The sequence below is a fragment of the Mobula hypostoma genome, chromosome 10, assembly GCF_963921235.1.
Source record: "Mobula hypostoma chromosome 10, sMobHyp1.1, whole genome shotgun sequence".
NCBI lineage: Eukaryota > Metazoa > Chordata > Chondrichthyes > Myliobatiformes > Myliobatidae > Mobula > Mobula hypostoma.
In genome coordinates this window covers 97,881,328-97,904,054 of record NC_086106.1, presented here as the reverse complement: position 1 = coordinate 97,904,054, position 22,727 = coordinate 97,881,328, and the positions used below count along the sequence as shown (strand labels likewise).

The 22,727-nt window shown below is 37.9% G+C and overlaps 1 protein-coding gene across 4 annotated transcripts in view; it reads right to left on the bottom strand.

The window, feature by feature from the left end:
• Positions 1-22,727, bottom strand: part of smarca1 (SWI/SNF related, matrix associated, actin dependent regulator of chromatin, subfamily a, member 1) — a 101,772-nt gene that overhangs the window by 39,868 nt on the left and 39,177 nt on the right. For all 4 annotated transcript variants that reach the window (XM_063060932.1, XM_063060934.1, XM_063060933.1 and 1 more), the window contains 9 exons: positions 21,419-21,519; positions 15,091-15,270; positions 11,300-11,455; positions 10,781-10,912; positions 8,626-8,694; positions 5,806-5,915; positions 3,455-3,681; positions 2,405-2,526; positions 230-382 (listed from right to left, as the gene is read on the bottom strand). In XM_063060932.1, coding sequence (XP_062917002.1) covers positions 230-382; positions 2,405-2,526; positions 3,455-3,681; positions 5,806-5,915; positions 8,626-8,694; positions 10,781-10,912; positions 11,300-11,455; positions 15,091-15,270; positions 21,419-21,519 — 1,250 coding nt within the window. The remainder of the gene's footprint in view (positions 1-229; positions 383-2,404; positions 2,527-3,454; positions 3,682-5,805; positions 5,916-8,625; positions 8,695-10,780; positions 10,913-11,299; positions 11,456-15,090; positions 15,271-21,418; positions 21,520-22,727) is intronic.

The window sequence follows — 22,727 nt, the reverse complement described above, 5'->3', positions numbered from 1 at the left end:
TTATCCAGCTAATCATGGAATACCCTCCTAAGTATGCAGACCTTGCCTAAAAGACAGCTAGTCTACTACTATTGCATCCCTTCACTAGCACACTGAAATGCCATGCTAGATTACATGACTAAGTTATAACTTCAATTCATAATGCTCTGTTTCAAAGGTGAGAACGTTATCCACTGAGCTAGAAGTAGTACAAATTCAACTTTTTAAAGTAAGATGACCCACTACTTACCATAGCTTGCAAGTCCACTTGTGGATTCCAATCCGAATCATACAAAATAACAACATCTGCGGTTGCAAGGTTGATGCCCAGACCTCCAGCTCTAGTGCTCAGCATGAATATGAACTTCGTACTGTTGACAGCATTGAAAGAATCTATAGCTCGCTGTTTTAAACAAAGGCAAAAAAGATAAAAGTAGCTAGATTCATTCAGTTAACTCTTTCTAAACAATGCAATGCAATATATCAATTGATTCTTAAAAGATTTTATTCTAAGAGAAACTGCCAAAACTGCTGGCCTGGGTATTCCTGAGATACGCCACTGTTTTTCTTCATTAGCTATCAAGAAGCTCAAGATTTGAGCAAAAGTGAGATCCAACTTCCTACACTTCATAAGACCATAAGATATAGGAGCAGAATTAGGACATTCAGCCCAAGTCTGCTCTGCCATTCCATCATGGCTGATCCCAGATCCCACTTGAACCACATATACCTGCCTTCTTGCCATTTTCCTTGATGCCCTGACCGATCAGGAAACGATCAATTTCCGCCTTAAATATACCCACGGACTCCCTCGTGGTTACATTGAGATATCTGCCCATTGAACTGTGCTAGGCTCAGTGACTCCAGTAGTTTTGATGCACAAGAATGGTATGGAAAAGACTGAATGAAATAGTAAAATTTTAAAAAGTATGCAAGAACAGCAAGTTCAATGTAAATAAATTTCTGAAGGCGGACAAATAGTAAGCATTTCAATAAACTCCATTTGCAGAAACAATTAAAATCTTACCTCAGGAAGTGAATAGAGGAGGGAAACCCATTCTAAGGCAAGTTTCCTTAATGCCTTGTGGAATTCCTTTAAGTTGGGTTCCAGCCCAACACAAACAAAAGCCTTCTGAGAGGAAGCCTGCTTCACTGAGCCTACGCCTATTCACTAAATTGACGCCTGGGACAAGTGGACCATAGATTGAATTAGATTGATTTATATTCACTAGAGTTTAGAAGAATGAGCACTGATCTCAGGTCAAAGACCCAAAGTGATTGAGAGAAAGTGACAGAGCAGATGTAAAGAAGCTGTGCCCTCAAACTTGGATAATGTGGAACAAGGAGCCAGAGGGTAAGGGTAAAGTGTTGATCATTTAAGGAATCGATAGAGATATTTTTTACCCCTCAGACAGATGTAAATCCATGAATACTCCACCATAAAGGTTCTACAGGTGTTCAGTCTTGAATGTATTCAAGATGAAATCAACCGATTTTTACATTTTCAGGTAAGAGATATGGGGATTGGGGAGGAAAGCAAGGCTCAGTTCAGAGTCACCCACGGAACTGCTTCTATTTCTTATGCCCTTTTGTGAGCAGAGAAATGCATTAGGGATGAGAGTGAACTTTAGGGTGTCTGACGGTGGCTGGGAGATCTGAAGGGCATCAGGGGAGCAGAATTATTGCAAGGGATGTTTTGGGAAGATTCCTGGTCATAGAAAAAGGCTCCTGCTCCTCCTGGCCCATACACAGTGTTGTAAAGACACTTACCTAAATGGCTTCAGCCCTTCTTGCTTGCTTTCAGCTGCCGAGTTTCCCAAGACCCGGGAAACCCAGCTGCCTGTGGTTGAAAATAGAAAATAAAATGACTGTTAAAGGCAGGATTTAATGACCAACCCACTTCCTGTGAGCAGATTGGTCACCCACTTTTCATCCTGCCGCTACAAAATCCGTACGTGGGTGATTTTTCTTTCCAATTTTAACCTCTGATATAAAGCTGACTAGGTCATTTTCTGGCTGTTCAGATTCCAAGACCACGATGAGCTGATTCATTCAGCCGCTGAGTTTACTGATTTTGTCTTCAAGTCACTGAGCCAAAGGAGCAGGCAAAAATAAAATCAACCAAGATTTTATGGCCAGCTGAACAATTCAAGGCTGTTGATATCAGATGATGACAGGATTCAGGAAGGGTATATAACAGTATCACAAGGTGGCTCGATACTACTTTATCTCCAATTCTACATAGGTTCACTGCCAATCGGCCCAATTTTTGGACAGCCAAACCACAACATAAAACAAGAATCAAATTACAAATATTCTGTTTCTTCTCACCCAGTGCTACACTAAGTAATGCTAACAATTGCTAAACATTGAAGAAATCTCAAAAATCACATTTTACTCTAGCAAGGCAAACATCATTACAGACCTCTCTTTCTTCATGCTGTGTTTGCCCATCAAGACGACAGTAGTCATAGCCACGCCACATACAGTAATCTTCAAGAATATCCATCAAACGGGTCATCTGGCTGAAAATGAGGACTCTAGAATCTTTAGGACAAACAGTCATTAATAAAACATGGAAGTCAAAGTAAATAAGGTGTTAACAGCTGCTTTGCAGGTCCACTATTTTGGTGTCCATGTAGGTAATAGTTTGTTACAGAAACCTAAAATAATTTTTGATCCAAATAAGCCATGCAGGAGAGATAAACAAATTCCATTATAGATATACAGTTAATCCCCTCCAAGCCTTCTGACCTGAACAGGAATTTTTATATGTCAGTGAGTAAGGAGCTGCCAGGATAATAGGAAAACATGATTTGAGGGGAGTCATGACAAGATACCCCATTTATTTTTGAATGTGAGTCATTGCATAGGTAGTGAAAACTGTAATAAGTACAGAACTAATAACAAGGTTTCAAAGTCATATGGGCTGAGGCAGGGGCAGAATTAAGCAGTGTTATGAAGGTCAAGTTCAGTCATCTCAATCAGAGCACGGATATATTTTCAGTATTTTAAAGTCACACAAGGCCACACAAGGCTTAGTTCAATATTACTCAGTTGTCAGATCAGTATTTTTGCTTAGAATACTGCATGCCCACTGACCACTTCCTCTGCACCCGTGTAAGAAAAAAAACAAACTCATAAAATAGTGGATTGCAATCAAACACAGTACACACTTACACCATAACAGCTAGTGCACTTCTGTGCAATTCTTTAGGCATCAACCATACTCCTTAAAGTAAAAATATCAATGTGCTGAAAAATTGCTTGAAGAAACCGCTGTCGGGTTAATCACATTTATCCCCTGAAATTAACCTCAAGGTTTTACTTAGTCTCCACATTACAGGAGAAAACCCAGTAGTCTTGAGGCACTACAGATGTTACAGGGAGAGAATCACACCGAGTGGTCAGCCTTGTCAGGCAGGAATTAGAAAATACAGAGAAATTGAAGCAGCAGCTGTTTCTGTGTACGTACTTTGTTCTTTGAGTTTCGGCAGCAGTTTATCTAGAACCACCATCTTGCCACAATTGGAGACCAGATGAGTATCTGTAGTATAAGGAGGGCCAGGCTCAGCGCCATCAAAAAGGTATGGATGGTTACAGCATTTCCGCAATTGCATCAAGATGTTCAAGAGACGCATTTTGTCCATTTTTCCAGCAGAGTTTAGAATATCTATATCCTTCATTAATATTTTTGTATACCTGAAGACACCAAAATCAATATTAAAAAATTCAACAGTATTAAAAAAATCTCAGTACTTTATCTCATAATATGAAATGTCTAGGCAGATAAAGCGTAAATGGTTACTACCAGATCATGTAAAATCAGGCCCACCAAGATTCAGTAACTCAAGGGAAAAAGGTGTAAAATGTACCATCCATAAGGCTGCTAAATATGAGCAGAGACCATGGTATTACAGGAAAAAAAACAACACTGCATGGATAGCCATTTGGCTGACTGGCAGGAAGCAAAGAGTGGGAATAAAGGAGGCCTTTTCTGGTTGGCTGCTGGTTACTATGGTACTCCAAAGGGGTCAGTGCTGACCACTTCTTTTCACATTATATGTCAATAATTTGGATGAAGGAATTGATAGTTTTGTGACCAAGTTTGCGGGTGATACAAAGATAGGTGGAGGGGCAGGTAATGTTGAGGAAGCAGGGAGTCTATAGAAGGGCTTAGACAGTTTAGGCAGAAGAAATATAGTGAAGGGAAGTGTATGGTCAAGCACTTTATAGAAGGAATAAAGCCTTAGTCTATTTTCTAAATGGGTAGAAGATAATCTATTTTCTTGGAAGTCCTTGTGCAGGCTTCCCTATGGATTAACTTGCAGGTTAAGTCAGTGTTAAGGAAGGCAAATGCAATGTTAGCATTCATTTGGAGAGGACTGGAATATAAAAGCAAGGAGGTAATGCTCAGACTTTATAAGGAAATGTTCAGATTGCATTTGGAATACAGTACTGCGAGTAGTTTTGGGACTTTTATCTAAGAAAAGATGTGTCGGCATTGTAGTGAGTTCAGAGGAGGTTCACAAGAATGACTCCTGGAATGAAAGGGTTAATATGAGTTTTTGATGGCTTTCAGCCTGTACTTGCTGGAGCTCAGAAAAATTAAAAGGGGGGGGAGATTCTCATTGAAACCAATCTAATATTGACAGAGTGGATATGGAGAGAATGTTTCCTATAGTGGGCGAGTCTAGGAACAGAGGGGACAGCCTCAGAAGACAGGGACATCCATTTAGAACAGAGATGAGGAGGAACTTCTTCATCCGAAGGGTGATGAGTCTGTGGAGTTCATTGGCACAGATGGCTGTGGAAGTCAGTCACTGGCTATACTTAAGGCAGAGGATAATAGGTTCTTCTCGTAAGGGTATCAAAGGTTACAGGGAGAAGGCAGGAGAATGGGGTTGAGGATAATAAATCAGCCATGACGGAATGGAAGAGCAGATTCAATGGGCCATATGGCCTAATTCTTCTTTTCTGTCTTATGGTCTTATCCATAAATTCTTAATCCAACATTTTAATAAAATAACATACAAAAATGTTTTGCTGGAGGGCAGAGAAATAATTGTTACGGGATTTGTCAGTGTGCTGCGTAACTCCATTTCTTCCCATGAGAACTTTTTTAATAATCAGCTGAACTAACAGATAAACAAACCTCCCTTACAACATGCTCAAAGGGTTGCACCACTGACTCATGAGACTGTCAGTCTAGATTTATGTCAAATCCAACAGTGGGCCAAATCCATTAACTAAATCCATGTCAAACCCCATAACTAAAACTAAATAGTCACCCATCATTCTCCTTCTTTCAGTCTCACTGCAGTATTTTAACCAGCTTACTGACAGTAAAACAGAAAGGATGCACTTTATAATGATCCAATTGGAGCACAATTTTTATATAATTACTACGACCAGATCTTATACAAATATAAGCAAACAATTAAGCAATTATAGCATATATAAAAGGAGAAGAAAATATTGAGCTCTTTGTCAGGGCATTGGAGGTCAAGTCAATGGGTATATTTAAAGTGGAGGTTGATAGGTTTTTGATTTGCAAGGGATTCAAAGGTTATAGGGAGAAGGCAGGAGAATGGGGTTGAGAGGGATAATAACAGCCATGATAGAATGGCAGAGCAATCGCAATGGGCTGAATGGCCTAATTTTGCTCCTACTGCATGTCCTATGGTCTTATAGCATGCTTGCTGGAATAAAACCTAAGCTGGGTAACTGGTGTCAGTCAAAGCAATTTTACAACCAGAATCACAAAGATTCTTGGAAACTGACCCCAAGAAAGTTTACAAGCTTCAACAACAATTGTTCACTTACCATTCCCTCTGCATTTTGCTAAGACCAACATAGATCTTGATTTCCTTTTTAGGAGGCAAGCTCTTTTCAACCTCTGCTTTTATTCTCCGAAGCAAGAATGGTCGAAGCACCTGGAACATATACATGAAGAAGCACTGTTAAATTATATAGTCCATGAAAGAAAGAGGCCCTTTCAGCTATATTGTCAAGAATGGAGGAAAATATGATGAGCCTTCTGTAGATGGTACTGGGATCTAAGAAAAAAAAGAGAATCAGTATGCTCTCTGTGTGAGAAAGAATTTGTGATTGTCCATTCAGAGAATCAGTGAGTCTTAGAAGAGCAAGATTTCTTATTTACAGGTAAATTAGATTAGATATTGACTTCAAAGCCACAAAGTGGCAGTAGATGATTGCTTCTCTGACGGTATTGCAGGGATCACTGCAGGTGTTGTTATCTATAGCAGTGATCTGGATGATAATCTGGTAAACTGGTTCTGCAAATTTGCAGATGACACCAAGATTGGGGAGGTAATAGACAGCAAGGCAGCTTGCAGTGGAATGTGGACTAGCTGGGAAAATGGGCTGAAAAATGACAAAAGTAATTTAATGTAGACAAATGTGAGATGTTGCACTTTGGGAGGACAAACCAGGGTAAGACTTACACAGTGAGCAGTAGAACACTGAAGAGTGTGATAGAACAGAGGAATCTGGGAATACAGATCCACAATTCCTTGAAAGTCGTGTCACAGGCAGGGTCATAAAGAGACTTTTCAGCATACTGGTCTTCATAAATCAAAGTACTGAGTACAGGAGTTGGGATGTTATGTTGAGGTTGTACAAAATGTTTGTGAGGCCTAATTTGGAGTAGTGTGTGCAGTTCTGGATACCCGCTTACAGGGAAGATATCAATAAGATTGAAACAGTGCAGAAAAGATTTACAAGGATGTTGCTGGTTCTTGAAGACCTGAGTTATAAGGAACAGTTGAATAGGTTAGGAAACATTTCCAAATGATGTGTGGCTTGAAATAAAGCTTCCACGTGTTAGCACTTCCATGAATCAGCTGCCTTTGACCTTCTGCAAATTGGAGACTGCAAGGACACTGACGAAGACACTTTCTAGTGCAAATTCTAAATGGTAAATATTGAAGCCATGAGGTCTCAGTGATGGATGGGATACACATTTAGGTAAGTAGGTGTCTAATCAAGCTGCTAGCTTTGTCATGAATAACACCAAACACCTAGAGTGTTAATGGAGCTGCATTCATCCAGGCAAATGGAAGGAAGAATAAAATTGTCAACTTTTTCCCCAAATGGAAAGAGACTGCATGTTTTCTTAGTGGTACAAAGGGTTCTGAGGGAATATTCGCACATGACATATAATTGTTGCAGGTACAAGAAGTAACAATGAGTATAAAATCAACAAATTTTGACGCAGCTTTGCATCCTTGGAACGTTATGTCCCCATATTTATGGAAATATCTGCTTACCCTTCAGGAAATATAAAGAAGGTTCACTATGGTGATTACCTGGATGTTGTTTTTATTTAGTGGGTGGCAAGTGATTGTTTTGGAACATAAAGATCCAGAGGGAAAACTTCAGTGGATGATTCTCCTTGTCAGAGTACTTAGAATTAGGAGAGCATATATTCTGGATGAAGGGTCATCCATTTCAGATAGGGAGAAAGAGAAAGTTCTCATCTCAGAGGCTTTGAAATTTTCTGTATTGGAGAACCGTTGCTGAAAGTATTCAAGGCAGAGATTACCAGGCCATTAAATACAAGGAAGTCAAAAAGTATACTGAAAAGTGGTGGTGTAGCCATGATTAAATCAACCATAACCTTACTGATTGCCAGAGCATGCATGAGGTGCCAATTGACCTACTCCTGATGTTTTTTTCACATTTTTAATTCCAAGTTGTGGCTAATAGAAAGGCTTTTGTTAGGAACAAACCACAGGACAACCAGTCCTCATTTAAGTTTCCCAACAATGGTATCCTCTCTTCAGATGTTAAAGGTGGAGGACTTGGCAAGTTTAATGCCAATGAGAGGTTTTTAAGACTTAATGATCGTCATTGCAATTCAAACACATTAATTTTACTTGCTTCTTTTCAGTCGAAGTCTAAAGGTAATCTAGGCCATGCCACATGCAGGTACAGGCTGCTATGCTGGACAGTGAAAATCAAAAACGTGTTCATGCTGAAAATCTAAAATTGGAACAGAAACTACTGGAAAATTTCAGCAACACTCACAACATGCTGGAGGAACTCAGCAGTTCGGGCAGCATCTGTGGAAAAGATCGGTCGACGTTTCGGGCCGGAACCCGAAACGTCCACTGATCTTTTCCACGGATGCTGCCCGACCTGCTGAGTTCCTCCAGCGTGTTGTGAGTGTTGCTTTGACCCCAGCATCTGCGGAAAATTTCAGGTCTGACAGCATCTGTAGAAAGAGGCACGGAATTAATGTTCTGATGAAGGATCATTGATCAGAAATTTTAAATTCTGTTTCTCTTTCTAAAGCATTTTAATATTCAGCTTTCATTTTAAACATTAGCAGCAAATATGTTTTTTTCTGACCTGGTGTGGGCTCACTGATGAGAAAAAGGTCATTGATATAAAGTTTACAATTGTTGGGGTTGGGGCACTGACCTGAGAAACAGAACAACTACCACAGTTATTCACACAGCTTCCATTTTTAGTGAATCCCTTTCCATGTAGTAATTTCAAGGTTACATTGACAATACTCAATTTGAACTTTTAAATATAAAATATTCTGTCAGTAAATGGGATTGTTTAAGTTTAATGCTACAAATTCCTCACCACAAACAGGATTGATGATAAACTTACAGCATGTAGACGTTCCACTAACTGCTGATCACCCAGACAGTTGTTTGTGTCAAACCAAGAGTCAAAATCCTGTTTAGGCAAAGGAAAAATTTATTCTCTTCAGAGAGACATGAAAACAACACTGAAAAGTTGATTTTCTGCATGAAAATTCAAGGGAACATTGAATTATTTCATTCTGCACAAAGCCATATGAAGTTTTATTTTTCTTTCCCCATCTTAATTCCTTAGCCAAGTCCTCTATTATTTACAACAGTCTTTGTTTTGAATCAGTTGAAAATTATATGTCAGATCTAGTTCAGTGTTAAAGAAATTCTTCTTCACAAAGTATATTTGGGATTTATAGTAATGCTTCACTCAGGACAGTTGGTTGGTAGGTGGTGGAGGAGTTAGCCATCGAGTCTGGATGTGATCACTGTGGCAATCACATCAATGTTAGATAGCGCTGTAAAGAGCTTTTGGGAATGGAATTCTGGACTTATTTTGAAATTCCTCATACCCCCTCCTATATTAAAACATTGAACTAACATGGTCTCCCAAGAACAAAATCACACTGCATCGCCATTTTTTCCCCAACTACACTATGTATTCTGCAATTTTTATCAACAAGTTGAGGGCAGATGCAACAAGGGAGGGAACATTGTGGAGCTGCACCAGCCTCCAGAACTACTCTGGAGCCAGAAAGGTCATTACTGTTCATCTTGGGCTGAGCAATCAATCAAAAAAAAATGTATGCTTGATAGAAGGAAATTAATGAGAACTTAAAAGAGATAAAGAGAGGTTATGGAATGGACAGGTTGGTGACAAATGAAAGGTAAAGCAGAAAATGTTAAGTGTTACATCTTGGTAAGAAGAATAAGAGTTAATGCAAGCTAAAGGGCATAATAGATTTATAGATAGATAGATACTTTATTGATCCCAAAGGAAATTACAGTGTCACAGAAGCATTACAAGTGCACAGATATAAATAATAGAAGAGAAGTAGAAAGAATATGTTATATGTTACCACAAACAGCCTAACAGTAGGGGGGTCACTATAGATTGAATCATTATAGAGCCTAATGGCCGAGGGTAAGAATGACCTCATATAGCGCTCTCTGGAGCAGTGCAGTTGTCTTAGTCTACTACTAAAAGTGTTCCTCTGTTCAGCCAAGGTGGCATGCACGGAAGGTGACAGAAGTTGTCCAGAATTCTGAAGGGGTTTAAGATCAGAGATGGGGAGGGTGCTGGTAAATGCACATGATCATTTAAAGTGACAAGGCAATTTGCGAAAATGACTTTTAAAAATGTGCAACTTCATGAGCTTTATAAATAGAGGCATTAAGTATAACAGCATGAAAGTTAGAATAAAACTCATAAAACACTAGTTTAGCCACAACTGGAATACTGTGTCCAGTTCTCGGTGCCACGTTTTAGGAAAGAAATAAAAGTTCTGAGAGTTCAGGATAAGTTTACTAAAGTAATTCTACAGAAGAGGGCCTTATGTAGAAAAGTAATTCTACAGAAGAGGGCCTTATGTAGATAGACTGAAGAAGCCAGGTTTGTTTTCTTTAGCACAGAGAACAGTGAGACAGGATGTGACAAAAATTATGCAAGTTTTACACAGTCATACAAGCTGTTCCCATTGGTAGAGAGACTAATAGCACATGGAAGAAAGGCAATTGGCAAAAGAATGAAGAGCAATGCAAGCAAAAATATATTTAGGCAACAAGTGAATAGGGAATAGTGAATATGGGAAAACCTCGGTCATAATTGAGTCAGATTTAATTGTAACATTCAAAAGGGAGATAGATAAGTATCTGAAAGAAAAGAATTTGTAGGACCATGGAAAGAAGGCAAGTGGGGGAACTAAATGGATTGTTGTGGATCTAAATGAGTGAGTACTGTCAGTGGGCCAAGTGGCCTCTTTCCACAGTCGAACCAATCTGTGAATTTTTAAATTCATTTTTACAAATGTTAATGTAACTTTATTTCAAGAAGGATGTTTTAAGTGTATGCCTTTTCTTTCTGTTGACTTTGTAAAATATAAGGACGTAGCAGTAACATGCTGAGAGAAATCCCCTTCTGTCTCCTTACACTATACCCGCTAACTCTGACCACCCATTTTGACTATAATGATCGACACTGGACAGTTTTCCCAAAAATCCTCTGAACTTACATCAGCAGAATTAAATACATCAGGCAAAAGAAAGTTAAGTAAAGCCCACAATTCATGAAGATTATTCTGTAAGGGCGTTCCAGTCAGTAGCAGGCGATTTGTTGATTTAAACTCTCGAACAATTTCAGATAGCTACAAAGAGAAAGAATAGTGCCAGAATTGGATAAAAGCAGGATTGAAGAAAAAACTTTTTAAAAATACTCATTAATTATCTTGCACAAAGTACAAAAACATTACCATTCAAAATAGGCTATTGTATTAAAACAATTGGTGCTTATATTCCAAAGAAGCAATAAATTCTGATTGGGCTATTCCCATTTGCCTTTATCCCTATTCAACACATTCTTAAATGCTAGTATGCTTGGTGATTAATCGCCAACTCAGGCAGTACATTTTCTGACAGATAAAATATTACGTCTTTGTAAAACATCCCTTCATTTGTCTTTCCATTGCACTACATCAGCTACTTAAATGTGGACGTTCCCTCCACATTCACTTTAACCGATACTGGATTCCTACCTTGGACTTCTCATTCTTGATTCTGTGAGCTTCATCAATTACCAAGTATCTCCAGTTAAACTTCTTGAACACAGATTTTTCTTTTATGACCATTTCATATGATGTAACACAGACATCCCATTCCCCTGGCATCATTATATCCCGAATAAAGGCAGCCTGTTATTAAAAAAAAAGTAGTGAAAATTCATTCATGATATGATGTCTCCTTCTGCACAGAAGCACATTTTCATAGGTTACAAAACACACAACTAATTTGTTTGAGCTCTTCAATTTCAGTATTTCTTCTCTTGAAGATACAAGATTTTGCCAAGAGACAGAGTATCCCAGGTCAAGCTGATTGCTCTCCTGCATATGTTCAACTGAGTGGTCATGTCTGCAGTAAGTTATATGTCATGCCATGACATCCCATGAAAACCTCCACAAATTACTACACAATTTCTTGCTTGACTTGCACAATTTCAAATTAAAACTCCCAAGGGACTTTGAAACATCTGTTTCTGAACCATCTAGGCAATTAAAATGTTATTCTACTGTAATGTGAGGTGGCAATGGCTGGCAATCTTTGAATACAGTTTCCATTCAATTATCAGTCTACTTTAGTGCAAGGGTAAGATGATGGGACACAAATTGATATTTTTTTCCTCTCCTTTTTAGCCATGGAACATTAAAGCCGACTATAGGAATTCTTGCCACACTAACTACCAGTGCACTCAAGATAAAACACAATTCAACCTCGGATCATCAATAATATTTATATGGTAGAAAATCATCTCAACCAATTATACACATAGCACCAAATGTGTGTGACCAATTGTCCTGTCATTTTCTTAAATTCCTAATTGTTTGTTCCTAATGGTGTGTACTATCCATTCAAAAAACACTATTGATTCTGCTTTGATCTCCTCTGAAGAATCATTCATATTTTAACAGCACTCTACATAATTGAATTTCTCTGCTGCTCTTCCATTTTGTGAGTATTTTAAATTTACATTCACTAATTACACACTGAATAGATTTTCGATTTCTCACTTATCAAGTACCTTTGTAATTTGGTTACTTAACCATACTTGCTTACAGCCTTCATTGTTCTCGTCTTAAACTGTAACGCAATACCTTTTGTCTCTCTGACAACTAAAACAGCATTTCCATAATCCCTTAATGCTTGGTGCATCCTTTGAGGATGGTAAAGTATTCCAGTTCCAGCAAAATCAATGGGTTATATAAATTTAGTATTACTTTCTCCATATGCAACATTACTTATAAAAATTAGTTCATTTTTGTTTTGCAATACCAACCTCATTTTGAAGATTTGATTATCTGTAGCTTTATCCCAATCTGTTTATCAACTCCATTTAAAATGTTAACATTTAATTATGTCTTTTTATCCTTCCTTCTTATTTTATATCCCTTCAAATAAATTTTATCAACTGTTGATCTGCCCAATTTATTAATTTATGTCTCCCTAAAGTTCCCTACATTCCCTTTGAGGAAACAGTCCTTTATTGGTTTAAATTATCTGCAAAATCTATATCTGAATCTGCCTGCTTCTAAGTGCAGGTAATTTCAAAATATTGAAGTGAATGAATGGCTTCACCAAAGCTTTGGTGAAACCAGTGTCTATGCTTCTGACCACAATTCCATGTACACACTTAATCATCGGGCTGTGTTTGCAAGGTAACTAAATGCATGATTCTGTTCAATCTTTAGTTTCCGCTGAGTGATTCTGCTTATACCTCCCACAGCCTCAGCCCAGATCACCAGCAGGCTTGCTTGCCACGGTGTCTGACTGGCAAATGAAAGTTGATCTTAGCAAGCAATTAAAGTTCCCTGACTTCATCGCATCATCACTGAGTCCTGACATGGTCATTCTGTCAGAAATCTCAAAGCAGATGGTCATAGTAGAACTGATAGCACCTCAAGAAGAATCCATTGAGATGTTCAAGTGCAGGAAGGCCAAAAACCAGGAGCTGGTAGAGCAGTGCCAAAGACAGGGGTGGAAGGTACGATATGAGCCAATAGAGGTGAGGTGTAGAGGTTTTGCTAGCTGATCACTCTGCAGAACCTACTCTCTTCATGGTATTATGGGGGCTGCAAAGAGAAGAGCCAACAGGACTGTCACAGAAGCTGCTGAGTGACTCCAGATGTCTATAGATCAAGAGATGTGACCCATGGAGCAGTGCTGCTGGGGCCTGATGAATCCTGGCTGGATCATCTAGGCAAGTGTGTATTACATTGAGAGACCTAATACACCCAAAGATGCCAGGTTACATCACTGATGATGTGTCCCAGTGCATCCTAAATGTAATTCAGCATCCTCAGTAAAGCAGCCAGTATAATGAAAGAACTCACCTCTGGACATTCTCTCATTTCATCTCCCCTCTTCCATTGAGCAGAAAATACAAAAGCTTGAAAGCACGTACCACCACACTCAATGACAGCTTCTACCCCACTGTTACAAAACTATTAAATGCTTCCCTAGTACAATAAAATGGGACTCTTGACCTCACAATCTATCTTGTTATGATCTTGTTCTTAACTGCTTACCTGTGCTGCACTTTCTCTGTAGCCGTTACACATTATTCTGCATTATTATTGTTTTACCTTGTTATACTTCAATGCACTGTGTAATGATTTAATCTGCATGAACAGTATGCAAGACAGGATTTGCACTGTATCTTGGTATACTTGATAATAAACCAATTCCATTTCCAATTTTGTTTAAGGGGTCCTGCACCATGAATGAACTCATCTGCTTGGACACCAATCATACTACCTTTTGGGCAATGTAATCTCCAATATCCTGCAGGCATATCTGTTGTAACTGGTGCATCTGTTCGATTGGCCCGAAGTGGTGACCAGGCATCAGGTAGCAGAACCCAAGGACCTAGGGCTGCACCGCTTTGATTATCTTCTGACAGTTCATACTGTCAACAGCCTCTAATATTTCTAATGATTAATTAAAATGTCTTAAATAATATAACAAATTAAAAATGATTATAATCCTGTTTACTGGAAATGTATCACAAAAAGAGTTAGTGATTATGATGAAGGAACGGATGTGCATATATTCATGCATGCACTTAATTATCAAACTATGTTTGCCAAAGTTACAAAATACAAAATGATTATAGCTCATCTTTCAGTTTCTGCTGAGTGAGTTCTGAGCTGGTCCAATAATAGAAAAGGGCATAATTAACCTTAAAGACCCAGTTTAGGAAGGAGAAATAATTACAGTATTATGGGAGCATTCAATGTATGCTGCCTGTCTGCTGAGTGTTTTCACTATTCTCTGTTTTTACTTCAGCTACAGATGCTGCCTGACCCGATTCCCAGCATCTGCAGTTAATTACTTTTCTTTAGGAAGGGATAAAAACATACACAGAACTATCATTTGTGGACCTTTCAATGCCCATGTGAACTTTGAAGCTCTGAATTCTGGATGCAAGCAGAGAAAATGCTGTGAATATTTAGCAAGTCAGGCAGCATTTATTCTCAGAAATATGTGATCAACAAAACAGTCAGTTATGATCAGCAACAATGTCTTCATCACAAAAATGGATAATATCTGCCACTTCACTCCTTTATGAGGAATGATCTACTGAAGTTTAGCCGAGAAAGGCTGATAAAACCCTGAAATCACATCTCAAAGCCCCAGAAGGGAACAAGGAGACACACTCATTTTCCACAGATGATAACTATTCTCAAATCTTTTATGTAAAGAATGCCCAAATATTAATTGCTATACCATAGGAAAGACATATTGACAAGTATTCTTAAAACATTTTCCCTACCCTTTGATCTTTGTCTCCAATAAGGCAAACTGCACGCAGCGATGGAACCCAACGTTTGAACTCCTTTATCCAATTGTGCAATGTGGATTTTGGCACCAAAACCATGTGTGGCCCAGGTATATTCCTGTAGTGTTTTAGGTAACCAAGCAATGCAATGGTCTGTAGTGTCTTACCAAGACCCTAGATTTATGAAAAATAAGCAAAACTTTAAAAGCAGAATTTCTTAGTAATAAAGTTCTGACTTGTTGAAATGGCTAAACGAATTTGTTTTTACAACAGTGCAAAATGTACGGCACCACGGTGATCTCTGGTCTCAAAATTAGTGGCACTCTATAGTAAGAAAAATGGATTCTCCCATTTAGTGGTTAAGTGCCACTAAATGCCACAAGTGCCACAAAGTGCCATAAGTGCCACAAATCTTGTCAGCTTTGCCTTGGCTTCCCCACAACTGATTTCTGGGTTTCTTTTTATACAATTAGAGGAAAATTATCAGTGACTTCAGTTTGAACAAAGGCAGCAATTCAAACACATAAAATGTTTCCAACAATTTTCACATAGAGTACTGATAAAGAGAGGAGATAATATCATTGCAAGCACCTTGTTTCCTTCTAGACTCGATTCAGCAGTCCTCATACAACAGGAGTGGGACTGTTCATTCTAACAGATTATGAAGAGCTTCTGGACTAAGGAAAAAAATTGAGCTTCTAGTTGGATTCTGATGTTTTTATTCAAGGTTCATTCAGAAGTCAGGAAAGAGGCACAAAACGTTGTTTCATTATTGTTTTATTAAGTGTTAATAGAAAAAAAGTGTTGAAAATGGACAGTGATAGATATCTACTGATTGAAGAGAGAGAGCGTCAAAAGATCTAACACAGTAAGATGGCACTGCCTTGTGGTCCACTTTTTTTCCAATATGCATACATAGGGAAAAATTCTATTTAAATTTGTAGATAAGAGTCAACCAATGAGAAAACTTATTTAAATAATGCAGCACCAAGAAAAGCTTCCAGAACTTCCCAGAACTATATCAATATACAAAACTGTGCAAAAGACTTAGGCACATGTAAAAAATAATCTGTAAAGCAAAAATGCTTTCAAAAATAATGAAATTTAAAGCTACTAAATATCAAACTATTTACCATAAAATCAGTAAACTAAATCATATCAATATTTGGTGTGACCACCCTTTGCCTTTAAAACTGCAACTAAATTTGCTTAGGTACACTGTCGAGCAGTTTTATAAGAAAATCAGCTGGTAAGTTGTTTTAACTTTCTTGAAGAACTTGTGACAGTTCTTCTGCAGACTTTGGCTATTTCTCTTACTTCTGTCTCTCCAGGTAATTCCAGACAGCCTCAATGATGTTGAGATCAGAGCTCCATGGAGTCCCTATCATCTGCTGCAAAATTCTTGTTCTTCTTTTCACTGAAGATAGTTCTTTATGACCTTGGCTGTGTGTTTGGGGTCTTTGTCCTGCTGCAGAATGAAGTTTGGACCAATTAGACGCCTGCCTGATGGTATTGTGTGATGGATGAGAAACTGCTTGTAATTTTCAGCATGGAGGATTCCATTAATTCTGACCAGATCACCAACTCCATTTGTAGAAATGCAGCCCAAAACTTCCTTGGAACTTCTGCCATGCTTCACTGTTGTCCAGTCATCCATGTAGTGCTCTCCAGCTCTTTTACATACAAAATATCTGTTTGAGCCAAAAGTTTCAAATTTTGACATGTCACTCCAGAGCACTTGCTGCCATTGTTCAGTATTTTGTCCGTAGGTGGGTCTCTTGGCTCTGTTTCCACTTCAGAGGACTTGCTTTTTGGCAGCAGCTCTTCCATGAAGACTACTTATGACAACACTTTTCCAAACTGCAGCAGTTTCGATGAATTCAGAATTGATAGCAGTGCTGGACTTCTTCCGAGTTAGAAGGGACATCACTTTGATGTATCTCCCATCTGCTGTACTCAGTTTCTGTGGCCGACCATTAAGCTTCTGGTCCTCAACCTTGCCTATTTTTTGCGCTTCTTCTTTGACAGAATATTTTGAAACAGTATTCTGCTACGTAATTTCTCCTTGGGAGAGACCTTGCTGTTGCGGGATTACCACTTTGTGTCTTGTTGCTGTGCTCACTCTTTCCATGGTGTAAGAATTGATGATTTGAGCATTAACCTGTCACATCCGTATCTTTTAGTTCCTTGTCCTTCTAGTTTGATTCCTTCTGCACCTATTTCTGTTTCAGATAATCAGTTCAGTTCATTCATCTCTATGTCATTGATCAGTAGCACTTGGTTGCTACCTTTGTTTAATCATGCACTGGGCTATAAACCTACAAAGTAATCATGTTTTTATTAGTATATTAATTTCTTTAATGAAATACACAAATTTCACTGTAACATTTAATTTTTTTGGAAAATTAATATTTGGAAATCTAAAATGTACTCTTTTTTACTGACACACTAATGTAGAAGACAAAAAAACTAAAACTAAATCTATAGTAAAAAATCTAGGGTGCCTAAGACTTTTGCACAGTACTGTAACACTGGAGGACATGTTTATCAACTGCAAATACACACTGTGACCACTAGAGAGCATAGTAAGCAGTTAACTTTTATAGTGGTAATTATATGAAATAAAAAAGTCTAGTCTAAGAATAAACAGTTAGATCCAACAATATCCCCTTTAACTCTAAATCACACATTTAGAAATGAAAATTCACAGGAAGAAAAACTTATGGTAACTACAATAAGTATAAAATAATCAAAAACTAAGTTGAGAAATACCCAAGGGTATATATTCTTCAAAGTATTCACAGGATTATGTCATGGTCAGGCAGATTATTAGGCACACTTAAAGTAAGTTTGAACTATTCTATTAATGATCATCTTTAAGCAAGTAAAAAAGATATAAGTTATGAAAAGGCATATTGGCATGAATAATATGACTCATTATGAATAGTGGAAATTGGCAAAAAATGTAACAACTAATATTAGAATAAACTCCATAATGTCCAGAAGTTGTTGACTTGCTTGAAGTCTTCCGGCTGGTTAGTGATTTACTCCCTGTAGCCCAGCAGTGTAAGCACTAGATCAAGAGGTTACGAGCACGTTAACTTCACCGTTTGCTGTCCTCGTCGGGTACCACTTTAGTTCATTTGCAGCAGTTGGCATGTTTCCACTTACTTTTGCCTTCTACCTTCGCCACTGAGTTAGTAATTAACAGCACTTCACATAAAGACCTTCCCATCAAGCTCCTAGTGATTCCTTAATCAGGAACACTTGCCAGGAATCAGGGTGTGTCCTCCTTCTGATGGATCATTCCAAGTGGTAGAAACCTGTTAAGAAGCAGACTGGACAGCTTGAGTTAATTTCACACAATAACTAAACTGCCTACCATAATGTGTACATCAGCCTCTCTGAGATTGAGGACTCCCAGCAGTGACAAATATGTCCAAGGGATTGTATGTGCTGTGCCAGATAAGAAAGTAAAGTAGTAGGAGCTACCAGTCTATGACTAGCGTCACATCTCCATATTCCATCACTGTTTAACTTCCCACCATTCTCCATCTAGAACCACTTTTCCTGGCAGGTTCACTGCATATCTTCTTAGTAATTTTATTTCTTTTATTTCTTTTATTGCAGTTTTTGGAAGTTCACCCGCAAATGCATTTCCACGGTTTTCCATTGTAGTCATTTTGGAGTGGCTTTTACATTTTAGTACAGCAACTTCTGACTGCAGATCTACACCATTCATGAGTTCTTGTACGAGTTACCCAATCTTGATTGGAGGCCCTGCAGCCGTAAGAAATCAAGAATCAGTGTAGTTATTAGCTCATCATTCTTCTCCCAACTTACAGGCTTCAATCAGAGTTTTCAGATTTGTCTGTTGAGCAGAGGTACCAGGAGCAATGCTTCCTGATGCTGGCACTTCAGTTCCAGAGACTATCAGATCTTCAGTTACAATATCAGATCTTTAGCAGAGTAGTAACCAACAGAACTCCATCAGTCTCCATGTTCTTGAGTTAAGACTGCCATCACATGTTTCTCATTGACATATAGGGTAAATGATTTACCCGTATTAGGAAATCTTAATGCAGATGCAATACACAATGTCACCCTTAAAGTTTGAAACACATTCATTTGTTCTTCATTAAGAGTCAAAGGGACATCTGAGAATTTACTGCCTTTCAACAGATTGTGTGGTTGAACAATAGTTGATGTATCTGCCACTAGCTTGCCAATATATTGATTAGCAGTGGTTTTATCTTCAGTCCTGTGTGCCTTCACTCCCTTGGTCTTTACTGGAGCAAGTTGCAACATAGCTTTTAATCTTGTTTCATCATGGTCATCCTCCGTTGAGTTGCTAGGGGTCGCTGTACAGTCCACGTCATGTTCATCCTATTATTCCTTGGCTTTCAGATGGTGTCACTGTGTCATGAGACTGTGGGCTGTGTTTCCCAGAGCAGAACGCCAGAAGTAGCGTCACTGGTCTTACCTCTAAATCACGAGCAGCCGTTCCTGGTTTTTCCTTTCCCTCAACAATTCTCTATATTTTATTGCATGCCTTCTTATTCTTAATAAACTTAACATTGCTGGTATTTTTTGTCCAGACTCTTCCATTAATTTTAATCAAACTGAATGTTTTATTCAGATAAGAGCTCTTAGTAGGTTTCATTACTTTGGCCAATGTTTTGATTTGATCTTAATTCCTATGCAATTTACTTTATTTTGACTGTGATCTCAAATTATTAATAGATTGTAACTGAAATTTTAAGCATTCTCAGTGCTCCACTTGCTTGCACATATTTAAGTTTTTTGACAAACTCTACTGACTTGCACACATTAATTTTTTTTATCCATGCTCCGCTGCTTGTACGATTTAATATTTTTTGATGCTCTACCATCTTGTGTATTTAATCTGCACTCTACCAGCTTGCACATTGCTCTACTGGACTGCCATATCATTTTTACAGATCTGTTTTTCTTCCAAATAGCTATGCAGTATTTTCTGATGTATTGAAGCCAGAACAAGTTTTTCTCTTAGACAAATTACATCAGATGAAGTTCTTAACTTCTTTGGTTGAGTGTTAAAAATTCCACCTTCTCTGTTATTATTCCAAGTCCTTAAACTTTGCAACCATTCTTCGCTGACCATGCCAACTATTGGGTTCTGATGTTTTAATCAGAAGTCAGGGAAGAGGCACAAACATTGCTGCTTCATGATTGTTTTATAAAGTGCGAATAGAACAAGGAGAGTTGCAAACTGACTATGATAAAGGTCTACTGATTGAAGAGAAGGAAAGTCAAAAGATACGAGAGACAAACATGGTACTGACTTGTGGTCAGCAATTTTGATACCGACAGATAAGGAAAATTCCATTCAAACTTGTAGATAAGAGTCAACCAATGAGAAAGCTCTTATCTAAATAATACAGCACCAAGAAGCTTCCAGAACTTCCCAGAATTATACAAATATAATCACTAGGGGACACACTGAATAACTGCATATATGCACTGTGATCACTAGGTAGCATTTACTTGTATATAAGTAATAATATAAAATATAAGTAGATAATTAATTGTTAAACTACAAAGGAAATAACAATTAAACAGTCTAATCTAAGAATAATCATTCAGATCCAATATACCTCAGTTGCAATCAAGTCACTGTTTTCAATCATATTGAGGACAATTTATCAGGTATATTACAATAGGGATGGCAAAAGACACCTTTACGAGAATGAAGAGTATACTGACCAACACTAAACTAGGCATGACAACCTGCCTCAGAGCACTGAAATGTTACGTTTATCCAGTTATGTTATATGACTCAGAATGTTGGACAATATCTAGTAACATGAGGAAATGCATTAAAGCAGCAGAGATGTGGTTTTGGAGGAGGATGCAAAGAATAACATGGACAAAATGAATATCTAACAAGGATGTCATGAACAGAGCAAGCACAAAAAGAGAAATAATGTATGAGATCATGAAAAGGCAATGTGGCTTCATTGGCCATGTGATTAGGAGAGAGGAGTTAGAATGCACGGTAATTATGGGAAAGATTGAAGGGAAGAAAGCAAGAGGAAGACAAAGACAAATGATGATGGAGACAGCAGCCAGAGAACTGGAAATGAATACCAATGAATTGATCCACTTGACCCGAAACAGGAGTACGTGGGCCACGGCAGTCTATATGGCACCTGATGATGATGATTACAATACTGAAGTGGTTTATGCATTGCTTCCCAATATGTTAGCTAAACGTTGACATTTTGTACTGATGCAAAGCTGAACTAAATAAAAATGTTATTCCTTAAATTGCTCTCCTTACCATCTCATCAGCAAGTATACCATTAATTCCATTTTCATAAAGAGAAATCATCCAGTTCAATCCACGTATTTGATAATCTCTAAGGGTTCCTGATTTCACATCTAGAATTCAAAGAAAATTTGAAATGAAATGGTGGATTTTAATTCCTTTTTTACAAACTAGCAAATTCAGTGCAGCTTCCAGTAGATTAAAAAAACTTATATGATGATTAAGTCCATAAAGTAATGTGATTCCAGCAGCCCTCTGTCTCAAATGACTATAATAACACGCTATTTGGACTATAGAGCCAAAGAGCCCCATAATTTTCACAGAATTATTGGGATTTCAAATTTCTCTTGGCGATGTTTCGAGAAAAGTATAAAATAAGATTTCAAAATAATTACTGGCACGAGGACTAACCTTACTTCAACAGCTCTTTAGATAGGTATGCTCTGACCTTCGGCAAGGGTTCTATCGAGTGGCAGTAACAATGAAAATAGTCTCCCATAAAATGACAATCATTACACCGTTACAGTCAAGAGAAAGCAAGAGAAGTACATGAATGGTACAATGTTCACCAGCTTTGAGAGCTGACAGCAATTTTATCTCTATTGAACAAACAAGTTGAAACCCGAGATGAGATTAATGGTATGAGAGTTTTCAACTTCCAGTTAGGGATTCAACATTTACAAGAGCATAAGAGACAGAAGTAAGAGTAGTCCTGACGTACTAGGCAATAAGATCATGACTGACGTTTTACATCAGTGCCGCTTCCCTTTTACAATCCCATATTACTCCCTCCCTTAATATCCAAAACAAACTATTTATTTCTCACTTTATAACACTCACTGACTGAGCCACTACCTTCTTGGGTAGAGAATTCCATCTTCGCTGTCCTCTGAGAGAAAATATTTCCTCTCATTTTGTCGTCAAAATTATTTTTTTCTTATTTTGACAACTGCTTCTAAAATCCCCAACCTGGACATCTTTTTTGTATCAAACTGGCCAAACTCAATAAGAATTTTATACATTTCAATAAGATTATACTGTGTATAGTCTTGCTATGACTCCAATATTCTATCATTTAGTCACATTGCAAAGGATTCTGATCTATAACCACTGAAACATTTTGAATAAAAAGAAAAATAACTTAAAGTATTTTAATAATATAGTAATTCCAAAGTTTGTGCTTTGTTTCAATGGACCTTAATATGTGTAGTGTATACAGTTCTCTGATCTGTAAGTGGTATATTCTCTGCAGTTAAAATGACATTGAATTTCACATATGGTCAAAAATTGATCATGTTACTGAAACAATTAACCCCATTTT